At 32.5% G+C, this 12,844-nt stretch overlaps 1 protein-coding gene across 1 annotated transcript; it reads left to right on the forward strand.

Moving 5' to 3' along the window:
* Window positions 1–338: 338 nt before the first annotated feature.
* LOC117173676 (histone H1B-like) lies at window positions 339–779 on the forward strand. The gene has a single exon (XM_033362317.1). The coding sequence runs from the start codon at window positions 339–341 to the stop codon at window positions 777–779; it is 441 nt and encodes a 146-aa protein (XP_033218208.1).
* The last annotated feature ends 12,065 nt before the right edge of the window (window positions 780–12,844 follow it).

Consider the following 12,844-nt stretch of genomic DNA (forward strand, 5'->3'; position numbering starts at 1 on the left):
ATTTCATTCAAAGAGAAATACTTAAATCACTGAATTTAGATGCCCCAGTCTACTACGCACATCAAATTTCAGTGAACTTAGACATAGCCTTGAGTTATTCGTCGTTTTCATACCTGGATAGTTTTAATTTAATGCGAAAATAAATGGTGATACGAAAGCATCCAGGAACTGGAAATGAAAGTATTATTCTAATAGGTAGAAAGACGATGGCGTGGAAATATCAATGTTGATTTTCTAGCGCCCTACCTTCGTGTTTACGCTTAGGAATCAGAAAGTCCGATCGCTTGATCAGTGACTTTCTTGTTTTCGTTCAGTACAAATCGCGTGTTAGTTTAAACATGGCCGACAGCCAACCCTCGACATCAAAATTTACACATCCATCTACTTCAAAAATGGTGGAGACTGCAATCTTGGAAATGAAGGAACGAAAAGGATCTTCAGTTCAGGCAATCAAAAAATACATTGCCACACATTTTGATGTGGACATTGATGTAATCTACCCAAGAATAAAAAAGTACCTCAAAAAAGCGGTAGAGGAAGGAATTCTAGTTCAAGTGACTGGCATTGGAGCTTCAGGATCTTTTAAATTTTCGAAGCACAGAAAGGACGAAATAAAAAAGGAAGAGAAAGCCGAGACTGCAAAGCTCGAAAAAAAAACAGAGGACTTTAAAGACCAGCTTAAGAAGAAGAAAGTGACTCAGAAAAAGAAGGCGACGGAAAAGAAGAAGCCGGTGGAAAAAAAGAAGACTATGCCCAAGGTCAAGGCCATCAAAGCATGATGGAGAAGAGTCAGAAGACAAGGATTTAATTTCAGTGTTTGTGTTTGACAAAATCTCACGTTAAGTTTCATACATTACTCATTTTTGTGATTCCTAATTTATTTATCGCTTGGTGGATTTACACTCGTACTGCATACTTGTTTCATGCATTCAATAAGGCCCTTTTCGGGGCCGAAAATTTTTATTCTTGGGTTTATTCTATGGTTATTCAAACATGATTTCAAAATGGTCCTTATAAGGGCCACATATATCTCTCAAAATGTTATCAGGATCGATAAACAAAAATATATTAGAAATCAAGGCGCCATGGCGCTTTTTATTTCTGCAATTTATTTGTTTTTTGCCCTATACATGTTTATTATAATACTTAAATATTTGAATTTCAGCAAACTTGAGACATTAAATTTGCAATTTAGGATAGTTACTAACAATTTAATCAATCTGCACAAAAATAAAACTTGAATTTTCCTTTAACTTTTAAGACACAAAATATTAAAAGAAAGAAGTTTGTGAAGTTCTCAAACTTTGTGCTCAACTTATTACTTTAAGCCTCGGCAGAAACAATGTTGTATCAACACATATTTTGTATCCATGTTCCTTATTCCGCGGAAACGCTGCGATCGGTAATTAAAAAATTAAATTAGGAATTCAATGTCCAAATAGTCGGATTTATTTACTTTAATTTCATTCGCATGTATCTCAATTAACCTCGTTAGTTTACATTTATAAAACTAATTTAGAATTTTTGGAGTATAGGAATAGAAAATTACATTCGCTTAAGAGTGTAAAAAAAGTTCACAATTGACTTCTAAAAATTTCATTTAATTGAAATAAAATAATTAGTTTATATCGTTTACAAACTTGGTCCTACGCATATTGTAAAAAATAAATACAAATATAATTTCTGGTCTTTTCATTAAGAGAAAGAAAAGAAAAAGACTGAATTATTCATGTTATTGTAATTTAAAGTTTAATTTTAATGTTATTATAAGAATATTTTGCACAGTATTTTTTAGTATAATTTTTGAGAATTATTCATCACTCATTTATTTTATTATTTTTGAATATTATATTTCATTTTGCCGGTTTTGGACGTTTTACTCCAGCCTCTCTATCCCTTTTATTCTTCCGGTGTGCCATTCTAACAAATTAATTTTATTTTTTTATTTTTGTTCAAAGCTTCAATGTTAGACTTAGAAACGTACATTTAGGAAGTATATAACCTCGATATTTGACATTTCTTTCCAAATCCAGTTTTCGAATTTTATATCGCAGCGCTTTCGCGGAATTAGAGAAACAGTTAAAAGAAAAACTCATATGCCCTACTGATGGAAATCTCAGAGTATATGGTATGCTAGAGATTCTCAAGGCTCTGAGAAGATCTAAGAAATTCTCCTCAGGCACTCAGGTAGATATATTTAAAGGTCCAAGTAGCTCGTTTAAATGTTTCGAAGGCTTTAAAATGTCCTGTCCGAAATTAAAATACAAGTACGATCATAAATAACAAGCAGCGAGGCTTGAATTGAAATGAAAATTGGATCATAAATAACAAGCAGAGAGGGTATCTCCATAGATTAGCCGACACTTAAGGGTCCTTTGTTAAGCTTTTGGATTAAAATTTAGAAATAGATTTTTTAAATTTCATAGATAACAGTTTAAAAGATAATAATTCAGAATCTACCCGGTAAGAAGCCTTGCATTAAAAATTATTAGAAAATTTTAATCCCTAAGAATGCCGTTTCTGCCCTTAGTTTTTAAATTCTCATTAGGCGGCGAAAATTATGAGACTTCAATCCCTTTTAAAGCCGATCGGAGCTGTCAGACGTAACCTAGAATACATTAAAAACACAATTTTCGTTTGAAGCATTAGAACGCGCTCTAAAAGCATGAAATTCGCCAAATCTAGTAGGATTGTATGTAAGAATACGTTTCTTTATCTTAGAATGTTCGCTTTGTTCAAATATTAAAAATTGAAAAAATATAAGATCATGATAAAAAATTGAAAAAATTACTTTTCACCAGAACCTTCTATGTGGAAATTGATCTTGACATCGTAAAATGATCGACGCTATGTTTTAATAAGCTTTTTGCCTGATTATTATTTAAAAAACAGTAGATAAAGGTAGCAAAATTTTCTAAATTAAAAGGGATTAAAATTTCTCTAATTCTTGGTTGTTTTGTGGTATTCAGCAAAATATTGTCAGCGCTAGATACAGAAAGGGATTTAATTTGAGTGCTAACTTCAACTGTCATGGATATTCAAAACGGAAGGACAAAAACGGGATCCAGAAGTATTCAACATTTCTTACGTTACGACTGAATGAATGAAATTTTTCAATACTTTTTAATGCAAGCCTTTTTACCGGGTACGGGTTTCGATGATTCCAAATATCTAACTTTTTTTTAATGTTTAAAATTGGAACTAACAACGTTTCTCGTAAATGGAAGGAGATACGCCAAAAAAGACAACATTTTTTAATTCAACACGTAGTATATAAGTTATAATTATGAATGAGTATAATCAGAAAATTCAGCAATTAAAAAAAAAGTGTTAATAATTTGAAGAACAATTTAAAACGAGAGAGTCGGGTAAGCGATGGCCAACTACTGTAAATAACTCTGCCCGGCCGGTACGTGACAAATACGAAAGGAACATTATATTACTGTCAACTCACTTTTAAAAGTACCTCCAAAAGGACCGTGAAAAGGACCCAAATCTCTCTGACTATCTCTGATACTAAATTATGTAAATCGAACCTGCAGATAGTCTCAAACCGGCCAGGCTATTTCGCGTGAGAATATTCTAAGATTTTTATCGGTAGGGTACATAGAACTCCATGGACACAAAATATGTTTTGATAAATTGTTATTTCTGCCGAGAATTCAGTTTTATAGAAAAACTATTTCCATCAAAATTGTGAAGCTCTATGAAGTATTTTTCCTTAATTAATTTTTTTATTAAAACAAGCTTCCTTGGGAGAAATCAGTGATGTAGCAAGGTACCTGGGTGCCCATCTCCTTTAAACAAAATTTTAATACATAAGAGAAGATGAAACTTGCGGATCATAAAGGATCCGTTGAAATTTTTGATCGAATCTTTTAGTAGCACAGAATACTCCAAGATATATTTCCAACCCACTAATAATATTCAAAAACACCCGAAGACCATCCTTACTACTTCTACCTGAATAAATCCTTATAGAACCGTTAAGCAAAAATTGTTGGTAAACAAACTCGATCTTTATTTTTGCTACTTGAAAACCTGTGTCAAATTGCCAAATAATTTATTTCTTGTGATCAAAATTTAAATTTTCGATTTTTCAAGAAAATTGAAAAGTTATTTCAATATTCTTGTAGGGCTTTGAAAAAAAAAACAACGTTTTGCGTTTCTCGGCTTTTTTTCATGTACTGTCATAAAATGTTCATTTTCGTTTGTTTTAATTTTTTTTTTAATTTTTGATGATGCTATAACTGTAGTAATTCTTATTTGTATCAAAAAAAGTTACTAAGATAAATTGTTCGCCTTTTTATTCACCACAAAACTTGGTCACTTAAAGCGTGTGCTACAGCAGAATACAATTCAATTAATCTTTTAAAAGTTATCTGGTAGATAGGAAGAGACGAGGTCAGCAACAACGACGACGATAGACCGACAGACAGGCAGAGATCATCGTAAAACCCGTTATTTCGCATTCAGGGTGTCTCGAAATGTGGACATTGAAAGAAATCCGCCATATTCAGTTTTCACATGAAAGTATCTCATTCTGATGAGAATGTTTATTATTTTTTATGCTCTGGTCAACAAGTGACCAGCTGTACTTGACATAACCTTTTTAATTTTAACAGACAAATATCTGCCTGACCACGAAAAAAAAATTAATTAGCGCCCAATAAATCAATTTCCGTATAATAGCGAGTTTAAATACTCATTCAAACATTATTTCTGCATACTGAAACTTTTAAAAACCTCAAAACTAATATCTTAGGTCATATAAGATTTTAGAAATTCTCTGGTCGGCGCACAGTGGGAGAAAAAGCACATTTTTGGACAAAAATCGACTGACAGTGCAATTCTTAACGGATTTTGATTTTTCTTTTTTGGAATTGACCGTAAGGTTAATCATTTTAACAATTTTTATAAACAAGTGCACATTTTTCCCATTTTATGATGAAAAGTCTTGATTTTTTTGCGGAATCAACTTTAAATGTTTAGTCTAAGACTCCTTGCTATCATGTATTTCATATTGCTTGATTTTTTTTTGCGGAATCGACTTAAAATGTTTTTCCTAAGACTCCTTGCTATCATGTTTTTCATAGAGACAAAAAATGTTTGTTATATAAACAATTTATATAAACAAATACACATTTTGCCTATTTTTTTATGAAAAGGCTTGATTTTTTTCGGAATCAACTTAAAATATTTAGCCTAAGACTCCTTGCTATTATGTGTTTCATATTGACCAAAAATATTAATTATGTAAACAATTTTGATAAACAAATGCACATTTTGACCATTTTATGATGAAAAGCTTTGATTTTTTTAGCGGAATCAATTTAAAATGTTTTGCCTGAGACTCCTTACTATCATATTTTTTATAGTGACGAAAAAATGTTTATTATTTAAAAAATGTTTAAAAACAAATGCACATTTTGACCATTTTATGATGAAAAGGCTTGATTTTTTTGCGGAATCAACTTGAAATGTTTTTCCTAAGACTCTTTGCTATCATATTTTTCATAGTGACAAAAAATGTTTATTATTTAAATCATTTTTATAAACAAATGCACATTTTACCCATTTTTTGATCAAAAGACTTGATGTTTTTGCGAAATCTACTTAAAATGTTTTGCCTGAAACTCCTTGCTATCATATTTTTTATAGTGACTAAAAATTGTTTATTATTTAAATAGTTTATTTTAAAAAATACACCTTTTGCCCATTTTTTGATGAAAAAACTATTTCTTTTTTTGAAATAAATTTAAAATGTTCACCCTAAGACTCTTTGCTATCATGTATTTCATAGTAAACAAGAACTATTAATTATGAAAACAATTTTTAAAAACAAATGCACATTTTGACTATTTTATGATGAAAAGGCTTGATTTTTTTCGGAATCAACTTAAAATGTTTTTCCTCAGAAACCTTGCTATCATATTTTTTATAGAGACTAAATAATCTTAATTATTTAAACAATTTTTATAAACAAATACACATTTTGCCTATTTTATGATGAAAATGCTTGTTTTTTTTTGCAGAATCAACTTAAAATGTTTAGCCTAAGACGACTTGCTATCATGTTTTTTATAGTTACGAAAAATGATAATTATGTAAACAATTTTGATAAACAAATGCACATTTTGACCATTTTATGATGAAAAGCTTTGATTTTTTTAGCGGAATCAATTTAAAATGTTTTGCCCAAGACTTCTTGCTATCATATTTTTTTAAGTGACTGAAAAATGTTTATTATTTGAACAATTTATTTTTAGAAATACACATTTTGCCCATTTTTTAATGAAAAGGCTTCCTTTTAATCAACTTAAAATGTTTAGCCTAAGACTCCTTGCTATCATGTTTTTTATAGTTACCCAAAAATATTAATTGTGTAAACAATTTTTATAAACAAATGGACATTTTGACCATTTCATGATGAAAAGGCTTGATTTTTTTCGGAGACAGCTTTAAATGTTTTGCCTAAGACTCCTTGCTATCATAATGCTCATATTAAATAAAAAATATTTATTATTTAAACAATTTTCTAAACAAATACGCATTTTGCCCATTTTTGAATAAAAGGGCTTGATTTTTTTGCGGAATTAACTTAAAATGTTTATCCTATGACTCTTTGCTATCGTGTTTTTCAAAGCGACCAAAAAATATTAATTATGTGAACAATTTTTATAAAAAAGTGTACATTTTGACTTTTTATGGTGAAAAGCCTTGATTTTTTTTGCGGAGTCAACTTAAAATCTTTAGCCCCAGACTCTTTGCTATCATGTTTTTAATAATGACCAAAAAATGTAAGTTATATAAGAAATTTTTATAAACAAATGCACATTTTGACCATTTTATGATGAAAATGCTTGATTTTTTTCTATTTTCGGCAAAAATCCTTGCTGTTATATACTGGGTCACTATAAAAATAATTTAAATTATGGCCGCAAGAATTCTTTTTCAAGATATTTCGCATCGATTGCAATAAAAATTAAACCTCATAATGAAAAAATGGTAAAAATTGGTATTTGTTTATGAAAATCATTTGAATAATTATCATTTATGTCAATATTAAGAATATGATAGTATAGATTCTTTTGCAGGATGTTTCTAATTAATTCCGGAAAAAATCAAGCCTATTAATAAAAAAAATAGTCAAAATGTATATTTGATTATAAAAATTGTTTAAATAATGATCATTTTTTGGTTACTATGAGAAATATAATAGCAAGGAGTGTTAGACAAAAAATTTGAAGTTGATTGCGCAAAAAAAATTAAGCCTTTTTAACATAAAATGGCCAAATTTGCATATTTTTATAAAAATTATTCAAATAGTTAACATTTTTTTGGTACCATAAAAATATGATAGCAAGAAGTCTTAGGAAAAACATTGTAAGTTGATTCCAAATAAAGTCAAGCCTTTTCATAAAAAAATGGTTAAAATGTGCATTTTTTCATAAAATTTGTTTATATAATTGGCAATCATGAGCTATTCTTAGCTCATTGTAAGCGCACATCTTTATCTGAGATACCTTATGAAAAAGCTATGGGTGAAAATTAGCTAGTCATTGCAAATCAAGAAAAAATTACTTTTGTTCATAACATTATTTTAAAAAAAACTTTTACTCTAACCCACCAATAACTTATTTGTTATTTTTAATGAGTTTCAAAGTCTTCGAAGAAATGGTAGGTTGCATGTGTGCGTTCGTATTGTGTGCATGCGCGCACAGATTGCTGAGGCATAAATGGATTGTTTAGTGAGTGAATATCATTTTGGAGAAAATAAAAGATATCAAAGTAGAAATAAGCTAAGGAGAAGTATCTGCAATAAATAAGTGGGGTTGAATAATATAAAATAAGAGTATAAATCGGGAAAATGGGAAAGTTAGGTTAGTTTTAAAAACTCTCACTTTGTTAGTAAAAGAGGGTTACTGCGTAGGGAAGGGTTCAGGAAGGGAGACAAGTAGAGGGAGAGTGAACGGGGGAGGCAGATTATACATACATTTTAAGAAAAATTATTTCAATAAGCAAAAAATTAAATCACACCCTCGAAGAGTATCAGTATAGAGTCGCCATCTGTGGAGCAAGTAACGAATTGAATGGCGGACCAGGAGGATAAGTCTGAGATAGAGGAATGCGGGAATTTGAATGAGTTACTTGCTAATGATTCAGATAAAGATTTCAAGTCTTTCACGCGCAAGCAAGAAAACGAAATCGTTTTGGTAACACAGAGGGGGAGAGGTAGACCACCAGGAAAGAAACTCAGTTGGGATAACGTAAGTGGTTTAAGAGTCACAACGCACAGTGAAAACGATTTAGATGCGATATCGGCGTTGAACAATAGAAAAAAGGATCTTAATGAAAGTTTAGATGCATTTTTCAGTAGAACGCCGTTTAAGAAAAACACAAAAATTATGAGATCTCCAGTAAATAAAGAAAGAAATAGCCAATAAGAGGAGAACAAAGAGCAGATAGACGTAATGGAAATGGGAAACACAGACGAGGGACAAAACAGTAAAGGAGAGGGAAGAAAAGAAATGGGAGCCGTGGCGCTAGAAATGCTAATAAAGGAAATTAGAACTTTGAGCGGTGATATAAGAGATAAAGAAGGGCAGAAGAGGATGGAGGGCGTTGAGAAACAGACTCTGAATACAAACAGGGAATTAGGAGTATTTAGGAAAGAGTTCAAAGAAAGGGAGGAAAAATGGGGGAAAAGAGTTAAAAGGGCTGAAGGGAGGACAGGGAACCTAGAGAAGGAAGTGAATAAGCTGAGCGAAGAGCGAGAGATAAGTAGGCAAAAATTTAGACACTAGAAAAAGAATTAAAAGAAGGGGAAGAGAGAAGGATAGAGAGGGACGAAAATAGATTGGAACAGGAAAATTTAAATAAAAGGGTAAAAGCAGCGGAGTTAAGAACCAAGATAGAGTCGATAGAGAGAAAAATTGAAGCGGCACAATGGGGAAATTTAGAAGGAATTGCAAAGAAAGTGAATGCAGTTGAAAGGGAGATAGAAAGAAGGGAGGGTTGGGAAAGAAAAAATAATTTGACAATTGTATGCCTACAAACTACTGTAGGAAATGAAATGGAAGCGGTGTTGGAGGTACTCGAGAAAGATTTAGAGGTAAGTGGAAAGATAAACAAAGTCAGAAGATAGTGTACAACCGAAAAAGCAGTGATAGTAGTGAAAATGAAGTCATGCAAAGCAAAGCAGGATGTGATAAAAAACAAATTTAAATTAGGTAAGAAAAAATTGTATGTTGATTATGATCATATATTCAAAGAAAGGGAGATTCAGCGTAAAATAAGGGAAGTTGCAAAGGAAGGGAAAAAAGAAGGTAAGACAGTTATAGTAGGATACCAAAAAATGTGTGTAAAAGGGGAATGGTATATTTAGAATGAGGACAGAGAAAGGTTAGAGAAGAATGAGCGAGATTTATTAGAGAAGAAAATGAGGTGAGGAATAGAAGAGGAAAAGGAAAGGATAAAGGAAAGAGGAGAATTAACAGAAATAAGAAAAAGATACAAACAATAGAGGTAGAGGAAGTTGATTTTTTGGAATGCAGTGGGATTTAAAAACAAGGACAGAGATTTTTGGAATTTTGTAGAAAAGTGCGATGTGGTTGGATTAATGGAAACTTGGATAGAGGAAAAAGACTGGGAAATTATAAAAATTAACTTGGCTAGTTGCCATAGATGAGAATTACAAGGCGCCACTAGGTAAAAGGAAAAAGGTAGAGCAAGTGGAGGAATTATGACAGGAGTCAGGACCAATTTACAAGAAAGGGAAGTTTTGAAAGGAGTCACGAGTGGCGTACAGGAAAGATAGGTTAAAATCAAAGGAAAATGGTAAAGAATTTTGACAATATACAATGGAAAGGGAATGAAAGAGGTTAGGAAAAACATAGAAAAGTTTGATAATGAAGCGGAAGAAGAAATACTAATAATAATAAAGGGGGGGGGGATTTTAATGCTAGAATGGGGAGGAAACGGAATATGTACTTGGATGGGGAGAGAGACTCGAAAGACCAGTTAACAAATAGCGAAGGAAAGCAACTTCTAAGGATGGTAGAAGACAATAGTGGTACATACTTAATGGCAATAAGAAAGGGGACGAAGAAGGGAAATTTACATATGTGAGAAGCAACATTTCCACAATAATAGCTTATGTTGTGACTTATAGAGAGGGATGGGGGTCTGTAAGGCAAATGAAAGTAGAAACCTGGATAGAATCAGATCATCACCCATTAGGAGTTTATATGAAAAGCAGAATAAGGAAGGAAATAAGATAGAATACGAGAGAAATAATAGATGAAGAAGTGTGGGCTGAAGAAACAAAGAGGGATTATATATTAAAAACAGAAAAGTTAGAGTTGGAGAAGAGAGTGTTGAGTGAAGTATGGGAAGAGAAAGAGGAAAATATGAAAAAGGAATTAGAGGAGAAAATAAGTCAAATTAAAACAGAAGGGGGGGGGGGGCACGGAAGTTTATTAATAAAATGAGGAGGAAAAAAGGGGTAATAGAGGATAAGACTAGCATGGATGAATGGGGAATGTATTTTAAATAAATGTTTCAAGGCACGGGTGAAAAAAGAACTGACAGTTGGACGAGAAGTAATTTAGAAGATGAAAAGGAGTTGTATGATGAAGAGAGATAGAAGCGCAGATTAAAAGATTAAAGGAGGGCAAAGCAGGAGGCAGTGACGGGTTAGGTAACGATGCCTGGATGTACAGTAGAGGGGAAGCCAGAAAAAAGTTAAAAAAAGGTAGTAAAAAGAGTATGGAAAGGTGAAGGATTTCCGGAAGAGTGGAGACAGGGATTGATAACGCCAATTCTTAAGAAAGGAGAAAAGAGAAAAACAGAAAACTACAGGGGAATAACATGATTGAACACAGCTTACAAGGTATATGCAATGGTGTTAATCAAAAGACTAAAAAAAGAAGTAGAAGCGAAAAGAATACTACCAGATAATCAGGCAGGTTTCAGAGAAGGTAGAAGCACTATAGATAATATCTATATTCTTCAACACGTGGTAGAGATGGAACTTGAGTAAAAAGGAGGAAAAGTATGTGCCTTCTTTATTGATTTAAAAGCAGCGTTCCCATCGGTAGATAGGAAAAGGTTGTGGGAAGTAATGGAGAAGAGGAGAATAAACATAGGTCTGATAGAGAGAGTGAGGGAAATTTATAAAGAAACGAGAGATAAGGTAAAGGTAGGGAATAAAACCTCGGAAGAATTCTAGACGGTGATAGGATTAAGATAGGGATGCCCACTGAGTCCGCTTCTTTTTGCGGTATTCAAAGCGGGCATGGAGGAATATTTTAAGAATAGGTTAGAGGGAGGTTTAGTGGTAGGAGGAGACAGATTTTAGACTTTAGCATACGCGGATGATGTGTTAATAGTAGCTAAAGAAGAAGAGGTTTTGGCAAATATGATGAAAAGACTAGAGAAGTACTTAGAAGCAAAGAAATTGGTTTTAAATGTAGCAAATTCTAAAGTTTTGGTTTTTGGGAGAAAAGTAGTAGGAAGAAGGGAAGAATGGCATGGAAGTGGACGGGAGAAGGTATTAAGCAAGTCGAGGAGTTATCATACCTGGGATTTTTATTTAAGAAAAATGGGAAGACTACAAGAGAAGAATGAGAATGTTTCAGGCGCTTGTAATAAGTGTCCTAATTTATGGAGTTGAAATATGGGGATGGAAGGAATATGAAGAGGTGGAAAAGTTGCATAAAAAATACATTAGATGGAGGATAGGATTGGACAGATATATAGACATAGTTCTGAAGGAGGTTAATAGGGAAAAAATCAAAGTAAGAACAGGTAACAGGGCTTGCAAATACGAAGAAAGACTGTTGGAGAGAAAGGGCAGAACTATAGTGAAAGCTTGCTTGAAGGAAAGAGAAAATGGAAGAGGGGACTATTATGGAATGAAAGAAAGAGAAAGGTACATGAATAGGCGTGGTTGGGCAAAGGAATATGTAAAAAATTTGTATGCAGGGTGATTGAAGATACAACAAGAGTTGATAGAAAGAGATAAAGAAGTTTTTAAGCAAGGAATAGAAAATAAAATAAGGGAAGCTAAATAGAATGAGAAATATAAATAGATAAAATTAAAGGGAATAGCAAAATATTTGGAGAGAAATGGGAAAGAGGTTCGCAAAAAGTAATCGCGAGGGTAAGATGTGGTAATACAGAAGAGTGGAGTAAATACTGATTTACAGAGGAGGAAATAAAATGCATGCTATGTGAGAGAGGTAGAAGGACTTTAAAGCATTGGCTGGAAGATTGTGATCAGATAGAAAAGAGGAGCATGACAATGGGAAAGATCTGGCATGAGAAGGGGACAGTGGAGGTGGTGGAATGGTTAAGGGAGTTGGAAAGGAAGAAGAAGGAGAGAAGAGGGGAGAAAAATGGGGAAAGATTTCGAATAATTATCTTTAGAAAATAAGAAAATGTAAATTTTGCTAAATGAGAATGAGAGAAGAGTTGTCAAGCGTAAAGATAAAAAGAATAAAAGGCAATGGCTAGAGTTAAAGCGAGAGAGGAAAGAGAGCAAAACAGTAGCGATGAAAGAAACAAAAAGCATACATGCGATAGAGTAAGACGTATTTGCGATAGATATAAGTCGTATTAGCGATATAATTAAGGCGTATTGGCGATAGAATAAGGCGTATTTTGCGATAGAATAAAGATTAATTGCGATGGAATAAGGCATAGATACAACAAGATAAGGCGAATTTGCATTAATGTAAGGCGAAGCGATTAAATTATAAGTTATGTTAAGTTTGTAAATATTGTACATATGCATCCACGATGTAGCAGACTTGTCTGTGTATTTTTCGGCCCTAGTGGC

This window comes from Belonocnema kinseyi, chromosome 5 (genome assembly GCF_010883055.1).
Source record: "Belonocnema kinseyi isolate 2016_QV_RU_SX_M_011 chromosome 5, B_treatae_v1, whole genome shotgun sequence".
NCBI classification, from domain to species: Eukaryota; Metazoa; Arthropoda; class Insecta; order Hymenoptera; family Cynipidae; genus Belonocnema; species Belonocnema kinseyi.